The sequence below is a fragment of the Caloenas nicobarica genome, chromosome 5 (genome assembly GCF_036013445.1).
Source record: "Caloenas nicobarica isolate bCalNic1 chromosome 5, bCalNic1.hap1, whole genome shotgun sequence".
NCBI lineage: Eukaryota > Metazoa > Chordata > Aves > Columbiformes > Columbidae > Caloenas > Caloenas nicobarica.
Genome location: NC_088249.1, coordinates 21,491,467 through 21,518,344, shown reverse-complemented (window position 1 = coordinate 21,518,344; position 26,878 = coordinate 21,491,467). Strand labels below are relative to the sequence as shown.

General features: G+C 39.8%; 1 protein-coding gene across 3 annotated transcripts in view; it reads left to right on the top strand.

Annotated features, from left to right (window-relative positions):
* The window catches only part of TSHR (thyroid stimulating hormone receptor), a 67,670-nt gene extending 42,138 nt beyond the window's left edge, over positions 1-25,532 (top strand). For all 3 annotated transcript variants that reach the window (XM_065636258.1, XM_065636257.1, XM_065636256.1), the window contains 5 exons: positions 1,891-1,968; positions 2,951-3,019; positions 12,680-12,757; positions 22,327-22,515; positions 24,122-25,532. In XM_065636258.1, the coding sequence (XP_065492330.1) occupies positions 1,891-1,968; positions 2,951-3,019; positions 12,680-12,757; positions 22,327-22,515; positions 24,122-25,532 (1,825 nt within the window). The remainder of the gene's footprint in view (positions 1-1,890; positions 1,969-2,950; positions 3,020-12,679; positions 12,758-22,326; positions 22,516-24,121) is intronic.
* Positions 25,533-26,878: the final 1,346 nt, after the last annotated feature.

Below are 26,878 nucleotides of genomic sequence, written 5' to 3'. Positions count from 1 at the left end.
TTGTAGCAGTGTTCAGTTGGAAGAGGCTTGACTGCTGGACAGGCTGCATAAAAGGCTATTAAAAATTAGTATTAAGCTAGAAAGTGACTTACAAAGCCATGATTAATGATCTACCCCAGGTGTTGTTTCAGTACTGCTAAGTGGCATTCTTAGTCAAGTATGGTCAGTCACCACTGAATTCATGGTCTACCATTGGCAAGATAAACCTCAGAGCAATGTAGAAACGTTGGTTGTTTTGCTGAAGAGTCTAGACCTGTAGTGAGCAATGAGATCTTCCAAGGATCTTCTGAGACTAGAGGTAAATCTTGTGCTGTAGGCCTCTGAGATTGAAATCTGAGTCACCCAGAGCTCTGAGTGGAATACACCTGCATCTTAAGAGGTATTAGGGAGTTCCTCAAAGACCAAAATGGCTTTAGCTTAGATTAAGCTCTAGTAGATTGTAAATTAAACACTACAATTACTAAGTAGAGAGAACCAAGAATTAAACAGACTAGATGAAACAGAATCAGTTTATACAACCATCTGTGTCCTTGCTTCCAACCAATTCAGTCAGTTTCTAAGTGGCAGATAGCAAAACATTATTTTACTTCTACCTCAAAAATTTTTCATAAAGATCACTAACAAAAAATAAACATAGGTCTTATATACTAAGGACTTTTGAAAGAGTAGACCTGTACTTTCAACGGAGATATTTCTAAACATTGCTATTCAATGAAAGAAAGCCTTTTTGTTGCTTTCATCAAGAAAAAAAATCTGCTCTTAAAGAATAATAAGTTTCTAAATTAGGAATAAGGTATAGCTGGGGAAAAAGCATTGGTTATATCACCATTGGCCTCTGAGGTCAAGCAACATACAAGTAAACATTTGTTTATAAAAGTGACCCAATCTGAAAAATGTCAAACCAAAGTAACTTGTGGTGGAAACCACCTAACAGTGAAAAATACTTGAAATTACAATGTAGTATGGTTCAGTGTTAGCACATATATAACACAGAAAATGAATTAAATTGTTACTTTCACCTTGGCAACTGTTAGGACATCTTGGCCCATGGACATTATGGTCTGGCCTTATTAGACCACATCTAATCCATAAGCCAAAGAAAAGAAAAATTTGTAGAATATTTTGGTTTCCAGACTCTAATATGATTCAGGAAAAGCAGAAAAAGGACAATAAGACGCCTTGCTTTGTCTTTTGTTTCTACCAGTTTTGTCCTCTTTCTTTTCTCCAATTTAGTCATAGTAAAACTCTTTAGTTTTTCTTTGTCCTTTTTGTCACAGCAGAGTTTTGGTCTGAAGATACATGGTATTTATTAAGACTGCAGAGTGGGAGTAAAAAGGTATTTAAGAAATGACAGACAGTGAAATGCTCTTTGGACAGGAGTTGAGAAGAATCTTTAGGTTAGGTCACATAAGAAGTTATTTCATTTGTGCTAGAGGCAGTTCTTGAAGTGGAATGCCTCTGTCCTGAATAATGTGTTGTCTGATATCTAGCTAGGGGGCTTAGCTTAGAGCTCTGCTTAGCTAAAGAGCAGGATCTCAGCTCTAAAGTCACTTGGGCTGGCAGAGTTGACAATGCGGCATTATCTGCTTTTCTAATTCTCTGCCTTATGAGACAAAAGTCCTGTCTGTGCTGTTTACCACTATAACCACCCAGGCTGGCACACCTCACCAGGAATATAGAACCCACCTATGTCAGGAGCTCACTTGCTGGACGCTGGAACACGCTGGATTCTTAATCATCCCACATGTATCTTCTGGCCATAGATACAACTAAACAAGTTATTCTACACTTTTATTTTTTATTAAGGCAGAGAAAAATTAATAATAAAACTGTTCTGGAGAAGCTCTATTTAGTAGTTGTTCGATTGTGATGTTTTCTCTTCCTTCTCAGCGAAATTGCAGACAATACTTTCCTGACCTCAGTGCCTGCGAATGCTTTCCATGGGATCTGTAATGAATCTCTAACTCTGTAAGTTCTTCCAGTTTAAATCATGAGGCAATTACATCTCTCAAACATATGATAAAATGTTAAAAAAAAAAATCTCTGTCCTGCTCTTTAGCAGTTTGTAACAGAGAAACACCATAGACAGGTAATATCCCTAATCCAGTTTGCATAAATCCTTTACTTTGACAGTGATTTGAATCAGGCCTGCTGCTATTCTTTAAACTGGCTTTACCAAAGTGGTTTTGCTTTTGTATGACCCTAATGCCAATGAATGGTTTTATCAGAGAACATCAAAGGGAAAGGTTTGCAGAGTTCTCTTCCTGTACAATTAAAGCATGGTTAGAACTGTGTCTAACATTTTGCAACCTAAGTGGCACATACAGTGAAAATTAATGTGTGGCAAATGGCAGAAGAGGCAAATTGTTAAATAAAGTTGAGTAATGCAAATCATACTCAATGTGAGCCACGAGAAAGGGCTGAGGGGAATGAAACTTACTGTAATGAGTTATGACCTGAACTAGGTGGAAGAGCACTAGAATGCAAAAGAATGAATTCTAAAGAAATTCTAAAAAAAACCCCAAAACTCCTTTAGCTCTAAGGGAGCAAAAGAATGAATTCTGAAAATTCAGGCAGGCCTGATAGTAAAATCATACCTATTTTGCTATGCATTACTTCATTCCTTTAGCCTTCCTTAATCAGTCCTAGCAGAACATTGTTTCCTTGATTTTAGTTTGAAGGTGTCAAAGCTATAGCAAAGTGATTTAGTTTACTTCTATCTTGCTATAAAAAGAAGTAAAAGATGGCATGCCTGCTACATGGTATTCTTGATTCAGCTACACTCAAGAATGCTGCTGGCTCTTTGTTTGACCTTGCGCTATAGCTGATGCTTCTTCAAGAGACTAAAATTAGACATCCATAAATGTGCTGCCACCAAGAAAAAATATATGTAAATGTAAGGTATTCAGGTGTTGAAGCAACCCAAAATACACATTTTTTTTTCTTGCAGCAAACTCTACAACAATGGTTTTACCACCATCCAAGGCCATGCGTTTAATGGGACAAATCTGGATGCTATGTAAGTACCAGATCATTCTCTTATTTCATAAAAATTTTATATAATCAATACGCTCTTTGGAGGCTTTCAAATACGTATCTTATTCTAATTATTTTTAAGAAGCAAAGAGAGGATATGTATTTCAGTCAGCAGTAAAATCATGGGCACTTAATATCTTTTGCAGTGTGCTTTCATTTGGTATGTATATTTATATCTCAGAAATAAAATCATGGCAGCTAATTCCAGTGTGAATTTTGTTATGGTTTGAAGCTACATTAAAATTTCTTTTGATAAGTAACATTCCTAAGACAATTTGGAAGATAATGGTGCTGTTTTACTTACAAGACATTTTATTTTAGTAAGTATAACACTAAGAATGGTAGCAGCCCTTTCATAGAAATCTCGTATCTGCAAAAGAGAGAGTGGTGTAAGGTGTTGGAAGCAATTCAGAGGAACCAGTCACTTGCACGAGAACTAAGAGATGGACATCTCAAGAGCATGAAGCAACCATTTCAGCTTTCCTTCACCTTGTCATTGTAGTTTATGGAAAACTGAGTGAATATCCTTTTTACACCATACCCTAAATAATCTGCCTCAATCATTACCACAGGACAAACCTGAATTCCAGAGGCTCCATTCACTTTGGCAAAGCTTACTCTGATCTTACAGAGGCTTGACTGAAGAGCCTGGCTGGCAATCTCATGAGTAAAGAGACGCATTAATCAGAGACACATGAGGATAGATATGATTATATTCAATACTTTATTTTAAATTGGGCTTGAATTCTATAAGAGCATCCTTCACGTGGCCTTAATCTTTCCCAGTTGCCCTATTTCCTTAACAGCTAGCTAGACTTCTTAGATTTTGAAAAGGTTTGAGTTAAACTAAAGACCTGGGATAGGTCTTGTTTTACTCACATTAGTTCAGTTGCTTTAAACTTCTGTATAAGAAACGAAGTTTTTCATGATACTTAGTGTTTGAACTAGTGCCCACAAGAATCGCAAGATGTAAAATATGGTAAAATGAACCCAATGTCTTGACTGAATCCCTCTAAGCTGTATATGCAATACTTGAAAGCTTTCTAAGCCTTAGCCAACATACGAACTGTGTTTCCTCTTCCATTGCTTACATTTTGATGAAACACAGGTTGGAGATGATTTTGTAGGACTTTTTGTTTCTCTGATAGTGTTCAAGTGCTATGGCTTCTGGCCTCTTTGGAATTTCCCTTATTAAAGAATCAAGTGAAAATGTATTTTAAGATGATCTGAAGTCCTAAACATCTGCTTTATTGGACTGGGTAGAAGTAGAGAAGCAGAAAACACATACTAGGTTCAGCAGATGCTGCTTGCTTACTCTCAGAAAAAGTTTATAATTAGTATTCTTTAAGGGTGTTTCAGTATTCTTTAAAGCCTTGAGTTTAGAGAGCCTTACAGAGAGATATGGATAGACTTGAGAGCTGGGCAACCACCAACCTTATGAAATTTAACAGGAGCAAGTGCTGGATTCTTCACCTGGGACAGGGTAATCCTGGTTTTACATACAAACTGGGGGACAAGAGACTGGAGAGCTGCCCTGCAGAAAGAGAGAGGGGTTGGCTTGATGTTAAACTGAATATGAGTCAAATGTGTGCCCTGGCAGCCAAAAGAGCCAAACATGTTCTGAGGTGCATCCAGCACAGCATTGCCAGCTGGTCAAGGAGGTGATTGCCCCACCCTGCACTACACTCGTGCGGCCCCACCTCAAGTACTGTGTGCAGTTTTGGGTGCCTCAGTATAAGAAGGACGCCAAACTAGTAGAGTGTGTCCACAGAAGGGTGACCAAGATGGTGAAAGGCCTTGAGGGGAAGACTTTTGAAGAGTGGCTGAGGTCACTTGGTTTGTTCAGCTTGGAGAAAAGAAGGCTGAGTGGGGACCTCAAGGGGGTCCTCAAGGGGGGCAGTGGAGGGGGAGGATCTGATCTCCTCTCTCTGGTGACCAGCGATAGAAGATGAGGAAATGGAATGAAGCTGCATCAGGGGAAGTTCAGATTGGACATCATAGAATCGTAGAATAATTTGGGTTGGAAGGGGCCTTCAAAGGTCATCTAGTCCAACCCACCTGCAATGAGCAGGGACATCTTCAACTAGATCAGGTTGCTCAGACCCTCGTCCAGCCTGGCCTTGAATGTTTCCAGGGATGGGTGTCATGTCCTGCCCAGAGATATGGGGGAAAGAGGTGACTCAGATCCGTTGGTCCCCTTGATTGGAAAAGAGTATACATGATACTTAAGGTCCACAAACAAAAAACTTTCATTTTGCAGCTTGGCCCAATTAGTGATGATTCAGCAGCAGAAGGATTTATGTCACTTAAGCTCAATTGATGAACAGTTTAACTGCAAAGGGATTTACATAAAAGAATTTTGTGGCACATGGGGGGCTGTAAACCTTTACGTTACAATATTAATCATCAAAAAGGTAAAGGAACTAAGGAGGGAAGGAGGGAAGGAAGGAGGGAGGGAGGGAGGGAAGGAAGGAAGGAAGGAAGGAAGGAAGGAAGGAAGGAAGGAAGGAAGGAAGGCAGGCAGGCAGGCAGGCAGGCAGGCAGGCAGGCAGGCCCCACCGTTAGGCTCCTGTGGCTGGATGTTGCAGAACTGGTTTTGCCACAATGTTTGAGACATTACCCTTTTAGTATCTTACAATGGGGAACCCACGAGCTCTCTGGGGAACCTGCTCCAGTGTTTCACCACCCTCATGGTAAAAAATTTCTTCCTCACATCTAGCCTGAATCTCCCCTCCTCTCCTTTAGTGTAAAACCATTACCCCTTGTCTTATTGCAAGAAGCCCTGCTAAAAAGTCTACCCCCATCTTTTTTATAGACCCGCTTTAAGTACTGAAAGGTCGCAACGCATCAGAAAAGGTTCTTTGCTGAGAGGGTGGTCGGTCACTGGAACAGGCTCCCCAGCAAAGCAGTCACGGCACCAAGCTTGGCAGAGTTGAAGGAGTGTCTGGACAACGCTCTTAGTCATATGGTTCAGTTTTAGGTAGCCCTGCAAGGATCACAGAGTTGGACACAATGATCCTCATGGGTCCCTTCCAACCTCAGATATTGTGTGTTACGATTATTCTAAGTGAATCTTTCCAGAGACTGGCTATGATGCATTAGTAAATCAAATTAAAACAAACAAATAAACAAACACCAAACAAAAACAAACAAACACATACACAAAACAAAACAACAAAAAAGAAAACACAAAACCACACACAAAGTAAAACTAATGCTACTTTCAGGACTTTATCTACCAGCAGTAAAAAAGGTTTATTACAACAGTTTTCTCCTTAGTTAAATCATATGACATTTACTTGGAGCAAAGCACTACTCCAGATTTACAAGGCAAACCGGGGAGCTGAACATCAGTGGTAAAGCCTTTGATAAACTACATGGAAATTTCTAAATTAATTTTCCGAGGTGGTTTGATTACCATATACCAACATAAAGTATAATTTTGTTAAGTGCAAGCTTGGAGATTTGTTGTTTCTAGCAGCAGCATTAAGTTAATGCAAAAGCCAAATATTTAATTTTCTGTATTCTGACATTTCTAATTTGAACTCCTGTTTATCTACCACTGTACAGTGAAGAAAGTACCTGTTTCCTTTGGGTTTGATCTAAGGTCCTTGGGACTTGATGAAACTAGGAGCTAAAAGAAATTAAGAGAAAAAGGGTGAGAGAAACAAATTTTAATGGGGTTTGAATGTTTTTTAGCAGATTTCTGCAAAGTGGTATTCCTGCACCAATGTTTATTTCTGTAAATAAATTGGTAAGGAAATATTTTTTAACACATATTTCCAGTGAATGGCAGAATATATTTATGATGAGCTTTTACAGAACTGTCTAAATTACTGAGATGGAAAGCATGCAGTCTCAAAGTCTAATTACAAAAATAAACTCCAAAAGAATATACTTACTTCTATATATATTCTCAGGTATCACTTGCAACACTTGACTCAGCTCAGAGTCAAGATAAACAGTGGTGTAGAAAAAACATACGATGAATCTTTTAATACTGTTCATCTAGCAGTGCATCTCTTTTGCCTGCTCTCCCTTTTTTAACCTCCATTTTGTAACCCAACAGGATGCACAGATACACTAACATGTTACATGTCCAGAGCCCATTTAATACTCTAGTGGTGATACTTAAATGTGTGGCCAATGTATTATTTTTCTCCTTGTGTGTTAAGCTCTGCTGCTGTATTTTAAAATCAGAAGCTGAAAGCAGATACTATCAAATAATGCATAATTCCATAAGGCAGTGAGGTACCCCAACTAGAAACTTCAGTAACTTTACTTGGTTTTATCTAAGTGATCCTTTGGAAGAAAATTTTCCAAAACCTCCCTTTTTGCTTAATCTGGCTGTTCATTCTTATTCCATCACTCCCTGGGCTGATAAAATTGGTTGTGGGACTGCAGTAATATCTTATCAGTTAAATAATCCATCTTAAAAAACAACAACAACAACAACAACAATAAAGAAAGATGAAAACCACACACACGAAGAAAGGTGTGTCCATCTACAATATAGGGGATGGCATGAATGACCTTGAACTATGGAAGAAGGGAAATAGAAATCTTTTACACTGAAAAAAGAGAGGTAAGTGGAACTACATGCTAGTTGAAGTAGCTGGTCAACATTTTTCATTCATATCCTTTATCCCAAAGACAAAATACACTTTTGGTAAAAATATCTTCAGATCTTTCCACAGTTTTCTGTTTTTCATATCAGTTGAAGATTTTTAATATTTTGAATATTCAGGATTATGGTTTTCTTTTGCCACCTCATGCTTTTCACATTTGCTCTCTGTCTCCAAAATGGTGTCCCTAAAGAGCTCCCAGAATGCCCTCAATAATTTAACTTTCATCCTTTTGTTCATTTTTAAGCAAGTTTTCTCATCCTAATGTATTTCTCCTTTTTGAAGACTATAGCTGTAGTGTACTCTTCAGCTTTTTCAACCCTATAGAGTTGCTGAATATCAGTAACCAGTGGTTGCTCTTATGAAACAGACTTTTGACTGTAACGTTTTGAAACAGCACATGCATGCCACTCGAGCTGGAATAAAAAACTGCTTTTTCTTCTGTGAACTCTCTAACCTGCTGCTTTATGAAGCATGCGTTGCTAATGTCTGAATACTCAGTATGTCTCTCATGCCCTGACACAACATTGTCCTGTTTTACATAGCAGCTGAAATGCCCTGTTACCATTTCATGGCCTCAGAAGATCCTGCTCAGCATACTGCAGTCATGTTGTTTTCTGGTGGAGCTGACACTTAATGCAATATTTTACCCACTTACCCCTGGATCTTGAGTCTCTAGAGGCTCTGTATTAGTCAATGACATAGTTAGCTTACTGCTCTGATTTTATTTAAAAAAAAAAAAAAAAAAAAAAAAAGCCTTCTTTAACTTATAGCACTATGAAACCATCAGCACATCCTACTCCAGATTCAGTATTTACTACTCCAGATTTCCTGCATACTTTGCACCGCGGTATTCATGTCTATCTGATTGTCTTCCACCAGCTTCCCAAAAAGACTATTATTCTAGTGTCCCCCTGGGGACAGATATTCCACTTCCCCCATGCGATTTCTAAGACTTCCAACTTTTGTCTAGACATGTGGGTAACACTGTTGATTTTCTTTTCTGCAGTGTATTTAAATGACATCCTATACCACTTATTTATCAGTAGCAACAGGATTAAGGGCATTATCAGAAGGAGCTGTATTTGCTATATATAAACTTTCTCTGCCAAATTAATATTTACCAAAGCCTTACTCTCTCTATTTAAAGAGGTACATATCAAAATAAAAGAGTTTAAACAACTGAAATCAATTAGCATCAGGAAATTGTACATTCTGATGAGCCTGACTCATCTGTGTGAAAACTGGCAGCTAACACTGCAGCCCCTCCTTGGTAACACCTGGTTATGATCTTCCCCAAAGTCTCTAGCTGGTCATTTCTATTTGTAAATTTGGAGATTTTTATCATGCATGTAAACTATTACATTTCAGCTTTACCACTCACTATAGTGCTCAAATATCAGGGGAAAATATTTCAAAATTAGACAAACAATTACCTGTTTACTAAAGCAGACAGGTTTTATTAGGTCAGGCACGTTTTTGTGTCCTTCAAAATTACAACCTAGCTGTTGGAATCTTGGATTAATTCTTAGCTCTTGCTCTGGTTTTAATTTTTTTATAAGATTTGCAGACAGATGAGGAAATTTGCAAGCTGAAGCAAAAGCACACAACAAAAGTCACTAGGTTGTCATATACAGAATATGAAAGCCAGTTCTCAGAAAACACAAATGCCAGGTGGTACTAGAATGCCACATATTTCTAAAGAGTGAAAGCTTATTTCAAACAACAATAGCTGAGCAGATGAATGAAGCTGTTTTCCTCTGTAAGAAACAAGGCTTTAGGCATGCGTGATGTCCAATGAATGACATGCCAGAAGTGCTACTCTGGCTTGGCTCCCTGAGACTTTGTGTTGTGCAGCCCAGACATATAGTCCATATACTTCTCATTTCTCACTATGGTGATCAATATAAGCTTATATTCAGCAAATGTTATGGGAAATTTGCCACTGACTTCAACCAGGAGAGGATTTGTATCTTTACTTGACTTTTTTCCACAGCAAGAAACAATTGTTCTGACTTTATTATTTTTACAGTTAAACCCCAGTTCCACTATCTGAATTTGAAAGACTCTTCCTGCACAAAGATGAAATAGTGGCCTTTGCACTTTCCTGAGTCAATTCAATTATCTCTACAGCCACCATCTCAAATGGTGTTTTTGTTACAGATAACAAAAGGTTTCACCTCTGTATCTTTGTCACTGACTGGCACAATCGGCACAGCTCACAGCAACTTCATGAACACCCTCTGAAATCTTTTGTGACAACTTTTCTATTGTATTTTTTGCCTTCCTAGCTACATCAGAAGCTAACTTTAAAGTGTTCGTAACAGTTACAGTACCAAACATCCCTCTGTTTGAGGTATTACTACCTGCATCAGTAGAATCAGTTTCTTTCTCCTTCCATCTCATTTAATTTCTTTAATAGATCTGATCTGGGCATGTTATCATTCCTGTGCCAACTGTACTCTGAAATTTTATGAAATTCCTGGTTTTAAGATAATTATGTTTAAATTCTGAGCAACGTCACCTGGCTTCACTTGGGCAATATTGTTGGTTTTCTCCTATTTCTCTCTTTTGCTGCTGATCTCATAATTGGGAATTTTCTCTGCTTTTATCTATCCTGTGAAACATGACCTTCATAAGGCAGTCTGTCTGCAATTCTTGCAAAGTTTCTGTCCTTTAAGTGGATCAAGAGCCACATCATCTTCTCCTGAGCAATGCTTTATGGTCATCATCTGCAGTCATCTTCTTTTTCTGCATTCTTGCATTACAAGGCCTTTACCGGCCCTGTGCCCTTTTTGGTGAAATGTCAAGCAATCTTGACACTTATAGTTGTTGGGCCAGGGTCACTCGCTGTTGTTGTACTTACATCACTATGAGTTCCTCTTTGGGCTTCTGCTGGACTTGAGCTACCTATAATATTGCCGTCTGTGGACCCTGTTGTTGCTCCTAGACTGCAGCCTCATGCTTTAATATGTGGTTAGTACTGGAGCCATTAGAAGTTGCCTTTTCCACTATACAGAAAATTGATAAAATTTATAAATGAGATAGTCACAAGTGCTGAGTCTTTTCTGCCTAGGCACCGTAGTCCTTCAGGGCCTTTACAGCATTTATCATTTTGCCATCATTTCATCAAGGGGAACATACATTCCCCTTCACGACTTTCCTTGGCAATTTTCTGTCTTCTCCTACTTAATGGCTTGTATTGCATTTCTGCTCCAAAGCACAGTCCTGCAGCTGTACCATCCCCTTCGCTGCCTTGGTTCAAACTTCTCTCAGAGGTCCTTTCACATCATAGTGCAGAAACAAAACACTTGGACTGTTTTTTCTCCTTGCTTATGTAGTAACCCTCAACCAAGAGAGCTAGATGTTCCTCCAGCCTCCTCTACAGACTACTATATTTGGGAAATTATTCTTAATCCCATCACAAGATTTCAATTTCCATCTAAATTAAGTTAAAAAGCATGACCATGTTTGATGTCTGCAAGCTGTTTCTCTTGTAAATCTGGTAACAGAAGTCGATTGAACTAAGTAAAAACACCACCTAGAGTTTAATTGCTGGCTTAAGGAAAGAATTATCACAGAAGTATCCACATGTACATTTGTATATATACACACACACATATATGTACATATGTATATATTGCAGCCTAATCTTCAGTCTCTTTTCACTGCTCAGCTAATTCAGCATATTCCTGTCTGTGTGTTTAGGAGATCTAGCTGCTTCTGCCTGCAGTTCTCCTCCCACCTGGCTAACCAGGAGGAACCATCTCAGCAAGGAAATCAACCTGCCTGTTGCATTTTGTGAAGCATAGTTTTTAGCTGGACAGTAGTTCCCAAATCACATTTTTAATCTCTGTGTCAAATCTGCCCAATTAATACACACAAGCTGGCACAGTATGCATAAAACCAACACTCATGTTTCCATTTAATCACCTTCTGTGTATATCTGCACTTCACAGAATGTCATAAAACGTGCTCAGGGCCATATGTCCACTGTGACTCTGGAAGAAAAGCAGGATGGCTGTGCTTCTGCTGCTCCTGCAGCTTTTTTTAATTTATGCTTTCTCTTTGTTTCTCAAATGACAGTTTCAGACCATGGTAAAGAGGAACTCAGTCACTTTTAAATCTAAAACCACAAAACTGAATGTAGCATTGATTGTTCCACTTGGGTTATGTTATTTTTTTGAGTGTTCCATAGCCTTGCATTGCCTGTCATTAATCATGCGTCTTTAACTCAACTCCGTAAATTCCCTACTTCCTCAATCCACACTTTTCTATAGGTCGGTTTCCCAAGTGATGAGAATTATTGTTGGTCCTTGATTACATCAATCATGTAATGACAGGAGAAATTTGCAGCATTCCATAGTTCAGGAAAGTGTTGGCTACTCAGGAAATTGTTAGCAGTTTTCCCAAGACTTTGGATTTTTTTTTTTTTTATGTAAGCTTTTATATTATTTTTTTCCTTCAGATTTATCCTCCTCCTCACTCCCTCTCTTGCTCTTCTTATAACAAAACTTTGTTCTTAGCTGTTGACCTGCATATGGGAGCCTCCACTTGGCTATGGAGATCTTACAGCATTTAAAACTTTTATTATCGAATCATGTTTGTTTGTTTCCTGTAAGTATCATGTAACTCCCCATACCTCATTCTGATGAAAGCAAAACAATCTGTTTCACCTCATCGTCACATGTATTTATGTGAAGATACAGTGTGTATGCCTGTGTCTTTATGTGTATGACAGAGAGAGAAAAATAATTTGGAGCAGAGATAATTTATTTTGCTAATTTATTTATTATTTGTTGAGGAATTTAATTTATTTTCAAGATGGCAAACCTGTATTTCGTTCCTTGGTTACACAGAAAATGAAGTAATTGATTATACCTCAATATGTTGTTGGGATAGGATGGCCATTATACACATTGCTTTTATAAATCTGTTTAGGCAAGTAAACGAAAGATCATCTTCTTTAACCTATGGATAACTATTTGCAAATCACTGTGTTTTGTTTGTTTCTGCAGCTATCTGCACAAGAACAAATACCTGGAAGTTATCAATGATGATGCATTTCTGGGAGTCTACAGCGGACCAACTCTACTGTAAGTAGGAGAAAATGAAGTAGCAAAAGCTTTAAAAATAATACTATTTTAGGTTGCACTTTCTTTGCAACCATTGTTAGCAGCAGAGATGGGAATGGCATGGTTACAAAAAGAATTTCAGCAACAAAAGTTGTGCTTTAGGGAACTGGTCAAAGAAATTCTTGCATCTTACATTAGAACTACTGTTCCTACCAATTTATTTTCTGAAAGATTCTGTACTACAATCTGTATTATGACTGTACAATTGTGTTACAATTGTAATACAAACTAAGGACTCTAGTAGCACCCATGTAAACGAAATTGAAACAGATGAAAGAATGATTTTAGACAATAAAGTTACTTCTAGTGCTGTCTTTTAATCTTTCTCATGTAATTTGGCTTCCAGTCTGATTTTGGTCTTCCAAAGAACTCTTCACTAAAATTGGGAATCACAATATAGGATGGAACAAAAAAACTTTAAGTTTTAGAACCTGAAGAATCATATTCCCTGACTCAAATCATCTAGCAAGTAACGTAGTGCATAGGACTAATGACAGGGAGAACTGAAGTGCTGAAAGTGGGATTCCCTCCTCTACTGCAAAACCAGATGTTGCTGGCAGTGCTCAGTCCATTTAAGAATCATAAGAATCAGTTTTACTTTCTGCTCCTCTCAAAACCAGCATATTTATATCAGAATAATGGTGTATTGTTCACAAAAGGAATTCTAGTAGGTAGCTAAATAACAAAAAGGCACAGAAGACATTCTTTTTCTACCAGAATCTCCCCAGTTCCAACATAGCAACCTACCATTGAAGTCGTATTGGTCATAACCACTTATGCTAAGAATAGGTGAAGGTGTATTCCTGCTGTGCAAAGCTGCAACAAACCTGTGATGGCGAGGTCATCATCAAATCTCTGGTTCTCTCTGTCCCCTGCATCTCAAAGGCTGTGTGTGAATGGTAGCCTGTCTTCTGCTGCAGTCATCTAAATTACTTTGTCTTGTGGGGTGAAGAGAAAGATCCGGCTGAGGGCCCACCCTTCAGGGCCCCATCATTCCTCCACATCACTTTCTACCTCAAGGTCCACTGGAGTTATTAGCAGAGTCCTTGGCAACAGGGTTCGAGACATGTTCTGGGGAGTTTCAGGTTTTCTTTTCACCAGCTTGAGAGTAGAGAGAAGCACAGACCATTCATGGAGTAATACTTGGGAAGTAGATACCTGAAATAATCAGAAATTGGAGAGGCAGTCCATAATAATCAGTCATTCCAAGAGCAAATCGTGCCAAACCACTCCTGTCACACTGGGGTGACATTTTCTTTGTTTCCTAAAGTCATCCTCAATTTTTCAGTGGCATCCAATGCATCACCAGCTACTCCCTTTTGGAGCAGCTCCAAAAGACAGAATTGGGAAGTAGCAATGCAGTCATCCTCACAAGGACATGCAGGGGACCTCTTCCCTTCACTCACTGCTTTCATTCCCTTTCCCTCTGCAAAAAGCTGCTGCAGGACTACATAGATCAGTAACGATAATGTCATGCTACCTTCTCACCTCAAGCCTAGCAGCTCTGGCTGCCAGCTGGTGGGCCATCCCACCCAGTGTTTCTCTTTTCTCCAGGGGGTTTTCAAAGAGAGGAAACTAGTCCAGGTCTCTTCAGTTGGAGTTGCAAAGTCACTGGGATGCAGCTGTGTATGAGAGGAATATGTAAAGGCAGTAACACACTGCACTGTGTCCCTCAAGGCACTGTCAAGGACTAATATGCCTACTCTTTATTTTTCCTGTCACTGAATCACCTGAGGAATAAACTTCAGTTATGCCACAGGTGGCCAGATCCTGAGACAGCAGTGAGAAGGTAGTGTTTTCTGACTATGTCTTTAAAGTTATACATTCTGGTTAAGAAAAGCACAATGAAGGCCCCAGTCCACCATCAGGAGGAGAACTGGCCATCTAGGCAGAGCAAAAGAAGATGTTCTGGAAGCAGAAGGTAACAGATCAGGAGGGAAGCTTGAAAAATCTCACGAAGGGGCTGTTAAACCTCCTGCTGAGGAACCCTTTGTGGTGTTTGTCCCTCAGAAAGAGCCATTCCTCCCCGATGGGTAGATTGCCTTCGTTTCCACTACTCCTGCTTTCAGGAGAGCTCAGGCCACCCACCCCTGACTGAGATGGTCATGGTAGCAGTACTGTGACGGAGGCTGTGTTGGTGCTGAGTAACCTTTTTTTTTCCCATTAGTATTTGGCTGATGAGGCTTTTTTCTTAATATTGGACACAGCACCAGAGAAGGCCTTTTTCATTTTGTACCTGGCCAGAAAGACATTTTTCAGTTGACGTAACTTTACCTGGACACCATCTTTCCGTTTTGATACTACTTTGTCAGAAATAATACACAGTCCCAAAGCAAGGTACACTCTTCTGTTATGTTTGGAGTCTTGTACTGCACATCTTTCCTCTGGGGCTACAGGTGGCACAATGGGATGAAAAGGCCCTTCCTAGGGATGGCAGAAGACAAAACACTTGGAATCTTAAGTCTAAGGGAGGTGAGAGCTTGTGTCAGCACTGATTTTGACTCTTGGAGTTATTGTAGATATTTATAGCACCGGTGTTGCTGTTATGCTAGACAGGTGAACGAGTAATGACACGCTGCCAAGGGCTGTTTGGTAATCATATGCTATGATGACATTGCCAGCTAAGCTCACTCTGCAAGGGCTAGCTTTGAGTTGTGTGAGCTACGCAAAACCTCTTGGTTTAGGGACTAGAGATGACTTCCTAGGACATGCATGTGTCACTGTAAAGAACTTCCTTCTCACTCTGTGTTTTCAAATTAGATTTCTCAAATGATTTGAAATTTTTCTAATCTTCTAAAGTTACTGTGCTAGCCCAGCTGGCAATGTTCCTCGATCTCAGGATGGCATGTAAGCAACAGTAAATCAACAGTGATGTAAAAAGTCTGATTATTTCACATCATGATCCTTTGATTTTCTAGTCCTAAACTAAAGATCTTAGGAAGGTGCAATGGTTTGACTCTAACCTGCGGCTCAGGTCCACACAGCTGCTTGTTCACTCCCCCACGCAGTGGGAAGGAGGAGAGAACTGGAAGAGTAAAAGGGAAGGAAGGAGGGAGGGAAGGGAGGGAAGGGAGGGAGGGGAGGGAGGGGAGGGAGGGGAGGGAGGGGAGGGAGGGGAGGGAAGGGAGGGAAGGGAGGGAGGGGAGGGAGGGGAGGGAGGGAGGGAGGGGAGGGAGGGAGGGAGGGAGGGAGGGAGGGAGGGAGGGAGGGAGGAAGGGAGGAAGGGAGGAAGGAAGGAAGGAAGGAAGGAAGGAAGGAAGGAAGGAAGGAAGGAAGGAAGGAAGGAAGGAAATCCAAGAAAAACAAGTGATGCAACAAAAACAATTGCTCACCACCAACTGACCAATACCTAGCCAGTCCCTGAGTGACAGCAGCCCTGGCAAACTTCCACTCAGTTTTTATTGCTGAGCATGACATTGTATTGTCTGGAATATGCCTTTGGCTCAGTTGGGGTCAGCTGTCCCAGCCATGTCCCCTCCCAACTTCTTGCACACCCCAGCCTGCTCGTTGGCAGGGCAAGGTGAGAAGGAGAAAAGGCCTTGGCTCTGTGTAAGCACTGCTCAGCAGTAACTGAAATATCCCTGTACTGTCAACACCATCCACTAGTCCAGAACATAAGCCTATACTAGCTACTATGAAGAAACTTAACTCTATGCCAGTTGAAATCAGTACAGAAGGGTGCTACATATTATTAGTTGTTAATGTAATTTTAATAGCAGCTTCAGGGTCTTCTGTTACCCATGGATAACCAGGAATTATTCTGCGTGTGTAACGTAGGAAGGGTTTGTTATAAAGCAAGATATCTTCCAGTGACAACTTAGAGCAGAATCCTTCCACCTGAACAGATCTCTTAGTTGATCTTCAGGAACTAGAACTATTTTGACAAGAACAAAATAGTTTCTGAAACTCCCACATATCCACTGCCTTAAGAAGGCTGAAGTCAAAATTAATGAAAATTGAGTGGAACTCTAGTATTTGTTGTTGTATAATGTCAATGGCCAGTATCTCCCACAGGAGGCAGAAATGTGCTTGCAATTAGTGCTTTATTACAGCCCCGCTCTGTACCATCAAGTCTAATATTAAGGAGTTAATTACAGAGAGACCAGAAATTTCTTAACTTGCATAATAGCCTAAGCAGTTTGACCAATATAGCCCTTCCATATCTCCCTTGGGCAGTGTAAATGACTTGGCTTATTTTAATAAAGTATTTGTTGTTATTTTTGGTTCAGGCATCAAGCTGTTGTTAGCTGGCATGGGAATCTGTGGGCACTGGATCTTCCCCAAAAAGAAAGTTCCACTTACAATACTAAAAATTAACTCTATGGAAACTGATTGCCAGAAGATGAATATTCATTTTTCTGGGGCAATGAATTGCATTGCTTATGGTGGGAGCGGTATGAAAAAAAGAAAAAAAAAGAAAAAAAAAAAAAAAAGAACATTTATGGATCTCAAAAAACAGACTCTGTCTTGCTGCCTCCCCACCAAGCCGGCAGAACCCGTGGTCTCTGAAGTTCTCTTTATGCACTCTAGATGTGACGTGAGAATTTATGGTTGATGGAATGTCTGCCCCACAGATCTATCATTTACTGGTTTGGGGTTTTTTTTCCGATTAGGATTTCAGCAACAACTGCAACTTAAGGGTTGAAATACCTAATGGGGTTGAAATCACTGATCCACCCTAATGGGGTAATTTTCTTTCATTTTGGCTTTAAAGAAAACCAATGAGAAAGATTTAACTACAAAGAATTGTGCCTGGCCATATTTATGTTGTGTGATTTTGGCCATGCTCTTAGACCACCTAGTTAGATGGTATATTTAAGTAGGCATTAAAAGGTTAGGCAATTTTTTTTTTTTAATTTGTGATTTACAATAGCAGACGAAGCAGGGAGTGTGATCACTAAATAGATGAGAGCAGATGCTCCGATTCCTTTGTCACGGCTGTATATTCACATGTATATTGATGTATACCTAGATCACAGAATTACAGACTCATTTTCTTTGGAAAACACCATTAGGATCTTCGAGTCCAACCATTAACCTCACACTGTCTAGATTGCTCCCTTTAGAAAACTATTTTAACAGTGTAATGACAGTACACTTCTCTTCACCTGAAAATGAAATCTTGGCTAGAATTCGGTGACTCAGTGGAGCACAAGTTCATCAGATACAAGAGAAATATAATCAGGCTTATTGCTCAATTAGCTTTTGCAAAACACACAATCCAAATTCAAAACATTACTAACTGTTGCACAAGATACGTGTAATTATCTTTAGAAAGCAGAAGTACTCTTTAAAGCATCATTTCCCAATCTAGGAAAAGGTCCTATCTTATAGGGTTCGGTTCTGTTCTCTTCCTGCCACTGAGCACAAGCAAATCTTCGAGCAACCTCTTTTACAGCCACTTCATAGAATCATATAATAGTTTGGGTTGGAAGGGACCTTCAAAGGTCATCTAGTCCAACTCCCCTGCAACAAGCAGGGACACCTTCAACTAGATCAGGTTGCTCAGAGTCCCGTCCAGCCTGGCCTTGAATGTTTCCAGGGATGAGGCATCTACCACCTCTCTGGATGTTTTTATTTGAGACAGATCCTCTTGACAAGTCTACCAGACGTCTTGCTCATTCTCTTGTGTTTCTTTAGGCGACGCAGCTATAACTTAATAGTAGCAAGACACTCTTCCATGCAATGTAAACGTTGCTGTGTTACCAATATTGTTAGATATTAACGAGGCTGATGTAAGTGCAGTCAGTTCCCATTTTTCTGAGCAGCCCAAAATCCAGACTGATCATACAATGACACAGAACAAAAAAAAATTTAGGAAAATGTCTTCTGTATGAATGCAGATACAGATACTATAGTCTAGCAAACTCCAACTGCCTGGATTCACATTGCTCTGAAGATTAGTAATTATTATTTAAAATCTTTTCAATCCTATGCTTTCTAGTTTGAAGACAGCTGCTATGCTGCTTGCAGTAGATTGTGAATCTGAATAGATGGTTGTCAAGACTGGATTTGTAAGGTAAAAAATATCTGTCAATCCCACACTTTCCTCTGGCCAGTTGACACACACTTTGTTGCTGACAAAGTGTGAGCCTAGGTAGGGTAACCAAGAAGTTATCTTTCGCTGGGAGACAAATTATCACCAGACTCCCAGGAGGCTTTTCCATTTGCAATAGCAGTGGTACAGAGAGGTGACAAGACCTCTCGGTGGCAGACCCCATACCATCAGGTTAAGGACTTTCCAAACTGAGAATTTTTGAAACTTCCAAACTTCTGAGCCATTGTGCTCAATATGGCCCGTAGATGGGACCAACCATCTGTTGTTAGCCCTGCAACGTGATTAAACCTGAGTCAAGGCAGATGTGCCTGCATCTTCTCCCCAAGCCCCCGAGTTTAAAACGAGCAGAGTTTTTGAAAACAAATACTGCAATATCTAACATCTTAAATACACACCCATAAACAGATACTTAAGAGACCTCAAAGCATTCGGTAAGATAGAACCGAAATGATGTGGTCTTATAACTAATTTGTCCAAGCCCTTTCTTCTCACTGAACAGATTTTTCTTTCAGACTTTTTAACGTCACTCGGTAAGACTCTTGAGTTGCCACAGAGTTTGCACTTTCCCCTCTGCTCCCTGGGAAATGGTTCCCACCAGCTGAGCCCTGGGCTGTCCGCTCCCTTCTGCTCGCAGCTCTCGGGAGCTGCAGCTCCCTCCTCCGCGCACCCCGGCCCCCACAGAGGCTCCTCGCTGCGGCTGCTTCCAAGGCACAAGCCCTTGTGCCCCAGGATGTTCCTCCTGACCCAGTCATTTCTGATGGGAACCTGACACAACCCTGAACAGAACCAGAACAAAGAGGGATATTGTCCTTGTTGCCTCACTATTTGGCCTGCACAATGAACCGTGGCACTGACATTCACAATTGAATGCTGCAATTTTGTGAAAAGATTATACCTTTTCTCATTTTTAAGTCTCTTGCTTCACATTCTTAGGTGCCTCAAAATTTGTCTCACAAAAGCAAATAATCATTCCCCATCACCTTCTTTACACAATGCATGGCATCTCTAGTCTCCTACTGCTTCCGGTCTTAGTTTTTCCCAAAGGAAAAGTCCTTATCTGCCCCTTATTACTTAATTTATAAACAATTTGATACATTTAATCATCATTGCTGTGGCTTTCTGTGCTCTTATTGTAAACTGCATATAGTATTTATAGCACTGCATATAGTATTTAAGATGCAGTCATATTAGATTTACAAAGCCAAGTTTTCCTGGGCTATTTTCTATTTCTTTCCTAAAAATTCTTAGAATTCTATTGTCTTCCAACATTACTGAATAGCACTGACCTGATGCTTGCAGAGAGGACTCCAAGATCTTTCCAGAGTGCTAGGTAAATTAAACTCCATTGTCATCCACGTAGTTAAAATTGCTTTTTCCTAAATGCACTTTACATTCTTCAATATTGAATTATGTCAATTATTTTACTGCTCAGACATTTAGTACTGTAGGATCCTTCTGCCTCTTTAGACAATCAGCTTCAGCTTTCACTGCCTTGTATTACTTCATGTCAGAAGCAAGCTTTGTTGCAGCTACTCTCATTCCAGAAGAATAGTTCTATAAAATGAGGAAACTAGTAAAAAAAAAAAAAAAAGGAGCAAGCCACTAAGTCAATTAAGGGCTGGCACATCTGTCATACAGTGATAGGCTGAGAGAGCTGGAGTTGGCTAGTCTGGAGAAGAGTCAAGGGAGTCTTATCAATGTCTATAAATACTTGAAAGGGGGGCCGGAGCGGTAGGGTGGGCAGAGAACTAGGAAGATGGAGCCAGGGTCTCCTCAGTGGTGTCCAGTGACATGACAAGAGGCAACAGACACCAACTGAAATACAGCTAGGTCCATTTCAACATAAGAAAAAAACTTCTTTACTGTGAGGGCGGTCAAATGCTGGAACATGTTGTCTAGAGAGGCTGTGGAGTCTCTGATCCTGGAGATATTGAGAAGTTGACGGGACAAATCTCTGCTCAGCCTCTCTATCTAGGTGATCCTGCTTTGAGCAGGGAGGTCAAACTGGATGATCTAGAAGCCCAACTATTCTGTGACTCTTTAAAAGATAAAATGATAGCAGGTAGCATTCAGACTCTTCTAAGACCCAATTCAGAGGCCCAGTAGAAACATATACTAGCTACTGAAAAGGACTCCAGAAGAAAAAAAAATAAGTTTATGTGGTTGAAATCAACTAGTTGTGACATACTCAAATATGTATGATGGCAAAGAAACTATTAGAAGTAAAATAGCCCTCCTACAGAACAGGGAAGCAATTTCTAACTCAATTTAAAAACAAATACAAGCAAATCAAAAGAAAACACTGAAGCAGATCAAACCCAAGTGTTTTAGAAGCAATTTGTTTAAAGCATAAAATTAGTAATAATTTTCTTTTAGGTGCAAGAAACCAGCCAGTGGGCGAGACTTCTAGAGGGATAAGAACAGCACTCTTGGGAGACGATGCATACAAAAAAGCTGAATTATTTATTATTAGTGTGTTTGTGATGAAAGTGCTCCATGTTCCTACGCTAGAACCTTTTTTACAGGTTTACTTCTTTACAAAGTATAACTCTGAGAAAACATTGTGACTTCAAGCATCAGTAGAAGAGGTTTGGGGACAAGGCAAAAAATGAGCAGAAAACATTAGCAGGACCAGATGACATTCACTTGAGTTCTAAAGAAAATCCACCTCCCCCATGAACTGTGCAACATACCCTGTTTCCCTGAAAATAAGACAGGGTCTTTTATGATTTTTGCTCCAAAAGATGCTTACTTTTTTACATGTATAGCTGCCTGGACACTATTTAAATTTACTTTTTTAATGAACTGTAATTAGGGCTTGGTTTTGGAGTAGAGCTTATATTTCAAGCATCCTTGAGAATCCTGAAAAATTGTGGTAGTGGGGTAGGTCTTATTTTCAGGGAAACGGGGTATCTGCTGAGGGGGATTCAGTACCACAGAAATAGAAAGCAGCAAACATACTGCTAAATTTTCTGAGAGTTTCAGGCTGGACTGAGAGAGAACATTTTAATTTCAGTTTATGAAGAACAATGTTCTAGTAATGACAATGCTTTCTATTGAAGTATCCCAATAGGTTAAAGTGAGTCTAAAAAGGTCTACAGGAAAACAGCTTTTCCAATGGAAGATGTGATATCTTTAAAGAATTTTTAAAACTTTGGGTTTGCATATGCATTTGTCTATGTTTGGCTTTAAAAGTGTAATTTTAAAAGTCCTGATATTTATCGTCTGTATTCTGCCCTATGAGACATTAAAGACAAGAGCTTTAAAACACAGAGAAAGTCACAGGAGAAATTCATATCCTATTTGTATTTGAATGGTATCAGAACCTAGCAAGGCGATATGAAATTCCCACCTCCTCTGGATTTGATTTTTGCTGTAGAATTCTTTGAAACTCCTACATTACTGTGAGAATCTGAAAAAAATCTGATCCATTCTCTGGATATTCTGATGTTCGACTTCTTCCTTTGCCTAGGGATGTCTCCAGAACAGCTGTTGCTAACCTTCCAGCCAAAGGACTGGAAAGCCTTAAAGAACTAATGGCCAAAAATACATGGACTTTAAAGAAATTACCAGCTGTAAAGATATTTCTTCAGCTAATGCGAGCTGACCTATCATATCCAAGTCACTGCTGTGCTTTCAAGAGCTGGAAAAAAACCAGCGGGTGAGTTTCACTAACTTTAATTCAATTTTAAAGTATGTAAGTGAAGACAAGTTTTTTAGTATTAATATAAAATTACATCTATTGGTAACTTTGTGACCATTTTTCTAGGTATAGAGGACATTCTTTGAAACAGAGATTACCGTTTCAAACTGACAGAGGAAAGAATTTTTGATATCACAATTTGTAGGACCTTTGGCAACAACTCTTCCTTTTGTTGAGCCCAGATTAAAGGGAAAATAAAGGGTAATGTGCTATAACACAGAATGTGCTGTAGGAAGGCCTGGAAAAAATGGTTTTGGAGAGGTTATAGCTTCATGTCTCATGTGTTTTCTAACTGAAAAGCTCAGAATAAATGATCCTGTAATAACCTTATAGACCGATAATTTCAAATTCCATTTTGGCAGGATTTCCAGCCTCTCCTCAGAATGGGTGTGGATAGCTTTTGGAAAGAAAAACGTACATTTATTGATGTCCTGATGCAATACAGTGACACATCTGCTTGGGGGAATGAGGGAGGGGGGATGACTTACTGTGATTAGCAGCAGAATTTTACTGCAGAATCCAAATCCATTGTAAATTTCCCCTAAAGTTTAATAAGGTTTAGAGAATTCTTATCCAGGTCAGCCCCTGATTTAGGAATGGAGCCCCAGTCTTCAGTATTTTAGTATCTGTGGTTGGAATGCATAGTATATTAAAAATGCGCTATGGTAAGTATATGAATTGTTCAGTAATAAACTAGAAAACAATAACATTCACAATTACAATGGACTGGGAAAGTGAGGACAGAAATAAAACAGAGGACTGGAGAGATTTAAAACATGGACATGAAGAACGTGCAGAAAGGACCCAGCACAATCTAATGACTGAAAGAATCAAGTATTTCCATGTCCGTTAGTAGAGATGAAAATTTCTCAGACTAAATTGTATCTAATCTCAAATTGCAAGCAATCTGGAAATGAGAAATGCTAAAGGCTATGCGACAGTGGATCACAGTGACCAAAAAATTGAGGCCAAATAGCTTTTTTTTTTCCACAGTAAAAAACATGGACAATTTTCAACTACAAATACAAGCACATTACGCCATGAGGTACAGGATTCCCAGCCACTTCTTTGCTAGTTAGCTGTAAAGCACCTACAGAAAATACACAGAAGAGAAATTAAAATGATGGAAGTTCTGGGAGAAATTGATTTGTGAGCAGAAATGAAAAGTAATACTGTGTGTATTATCTAAGAAGTTATAAACAGTAGATAAAAGTCTTGTTACCTACTAAGAATGTAGATCCCAGGAAAGAAGAGTGATTATGGATGCTGAACAAGTGAAATTACTACTGGGGATAGCTGATAGCCACAGACAAAGGAAAAATATAGTTTAAAACAACAACAACCAAACAAACAAACCCAAAAAACCAAAAACAAACAACAAAAAACCAGAAACACTCCAGCTTATTGTTCACTACATATTCTGTTAACAGAAATATATCTGATCATGTCCTTAAAGCTATGTTTTCATTCACAGTGATTTGCTTTTGAAGTGTTCCCTTTGTTATCTCGCTGTACTCCAGTCAGACTGTAAATGCTGGCAGTGATTTCCCCTCTATTCTTTCAGAATCCTGGAGTACCTGATATGTAACCAGAGCAGCAGTCACAGCTTTCGTAAGAGAAGATCAGTCGAAGCTCTGAGAGGTCCATTTTACAAAGATTTTGCAGAAGAATACATAGACCACACCGATAGCGTGTATAACGAAAACACCAAGTTCACAAATTTTCATGAAAATTCCCATTATTACTTTTTTTTGGAAGACCATGGAGAAGGAAATCTTGGGTTTGGCCAAGAGCTCAAGAACCCTCAAATGGAAGACGTCCAGACCTTTGACAGTCATTATGACTACCCTGTCTGCGAAGGCAATGAAGACGTAATATGCACTCCAGAGCCTGATGAGTTTAATCCCTGTGAGGATATAATGGGATATCAATTTCTGAGGATTGTGGTGTGGTTTGTGAACCTGCTGGCCATCCTAGGTAACATTTTTGTCCTTTTCATCCTTCTCACCAGCCATTATAAACTGACTGTACCACGCTTTCTGATGTGTAACTTGGCCTTTGCCGATTTTTGCATGGGATTGTATCTCCTCTTGATCGCTTCAGTGGATCTCTACACCAGGTCAGAGTACTATAACCACGCTATAGACTGGCAGACTGGGCCTGGTTGCAACACAGCTGGCTTTTTCACAGTCTTTGCTAGTGAACTTTCTGTATATACCCTGACTGTGATCACCCTGGAGCGCTGGTACGCCATCACCTTTGCTATGCGCCCGGATCGGAAGATTCGCCTCCGACATGCCCTGGTGATCATGCTGGGCGGGTGGCTCTCCTGCTTTCTTCTTGCCCTTTTGCCGCTGGTTGGCATCAGCAGCTACAGCAAAGTCAGCATCTGCTTGCCTATGGACACCGAAACACCGGTGGCAGAAGCCTATGTTGTCTTCATTTTAATATGTAACATTACTGCTTTTGTCATCATTTGTGCCTGCTATGTAAAAATCTATGTAACTGTGCGAAACCCTCAGTACAAGTCAGGGGACAAAGACACCAAAATCGCCAAGCGAATGGCTGTGCTGATTTTCACTGACTTTCTTTGCATGGCTCCCATCTCTTTCCATGCTTTGTCTGCCATTATGAACAAACCACTGATAACTGTCTCCAATTCCAAGATTTTGCTGGTTCTCTTCTACCCACTCAATTCTTGTGCCAATCCCTTTCTTTATGCTATTTTCACCAAGGCTTTCCGAAGAGATGTGTTTATCCTGCTAAGCAAGTTTGGTATATGTGAGCATCAGGCTCAAATCTACAGAGGTCAGACAATCTCAGCCAAAAACAGCAGCGGCTCTTACGGGCAGAGAATCAGCCGAGGGATAGGTCAGATTCTTACAAGCATTCAAGACCCAGTCAATGATTACCTTCCTGCTGTGACAAGGCAGAACAAAATTCTTTTGGAAGAATGCAAGCAAACTGAGCTATAACACCACAAAGTACCACAGCCACAGTCTGGTGAAGAGGTTGTTGTGCATACAGTGAACCCAGTGAGAACAGAGCATATTCTCCATATCCTTTTCCTCTAGCCTATCCTGTGTGATGTCTCAAAGTACCTTCAGAGTGGTCTACTTTTAGACAAGTCACTCTTGTGTCACACTCTTATTAGCGCAGGTCAAAAGATACTATTCTGGTGATAATACTGGAAGTAGATGTGAATGCTCTGTCTAAATAGGAAATGTAATATATATAAAATCAGCAAATATGACATATACCCTCATCTTAAAAATTTAAGGAAGCAGGAAACCAAGTATAAAACCTAGGGGTACTTGTATGACTGAAAAAAGGACATAAACTTTCACAATTAAAATGAGATTAAAAAAGAAAAAAGGTTGAAGTTCTCAAATGCCAACTGCTGATGTGTCAAAAGGTTCAATTAGTTTTCTAATAGCGAATTTCTAAAACTTCCACCAGGGCCTAAAATGGAACAGATTCCTTCCACCTTTGCCACAATGACATAAAACGAAGCTAGTCTTCTGTTTGCAGTTCTTGGTTTAGTTGGGTGAGGTGGGAAAAGAAGCCTCTTCATATTGCCTTTATAGTGGTGAAATCCAGATGTCATTGATTTTGAGCCTGTTCATAATAGGTAAAAACCAGTGCATTTGTCTTTGTGTGCTGCAGAAATTCCCTTATTATCACTCTCTCACTTTTTGATAAACCTACTTAGGAGATGGTTTAAGTTGAATTTGTTTTGAAGACTAATCTACCCAGTCAAGTTAATGATGTTTGTATTTTCTGGTGGCTGAACTTAAGATGGTGCTAAATTTTCTCCCAATTATCCATTCTCTATCTGTCCCCAGTACTGTTTAATCTGAGCACGTTTATTGGAACACCCTGTAACTGCTGCTTTCTCACCACTAGTGCTATCCTCACTAACCCCTCTCTCACAGGGCTAGAATGACTTTCCTTCTAGCACTTGCCAAGCTGAGCTGCCTCAAATCTACGCTTGGACAAAGAGAGTGGATCATACCTTCAGGTTACTTTGTGCCCTTCAGTCACTGCATTGAAGACTAACTGCTAGCTCCTCCAACATGTTTTAGGAACATCGCTCCATGTTGCAGCGAGATCTGTTACCCGGGCGCCAGTACTGGGTCCAATCTTGTTTAACATGTTCATCAGTGACCTTGATGAAGAGACTGAGTGCACCCTCAGCAAGTTTGCTGATGATACCGAACTGGGAGGAAGGGCTGACACACCCGAAGGCTGTGCTGCCATTCAGTGGGACCTGGACAGGCTGGAGGACTGGGCAGAGAACCACCTAATGAATTTCAACAAG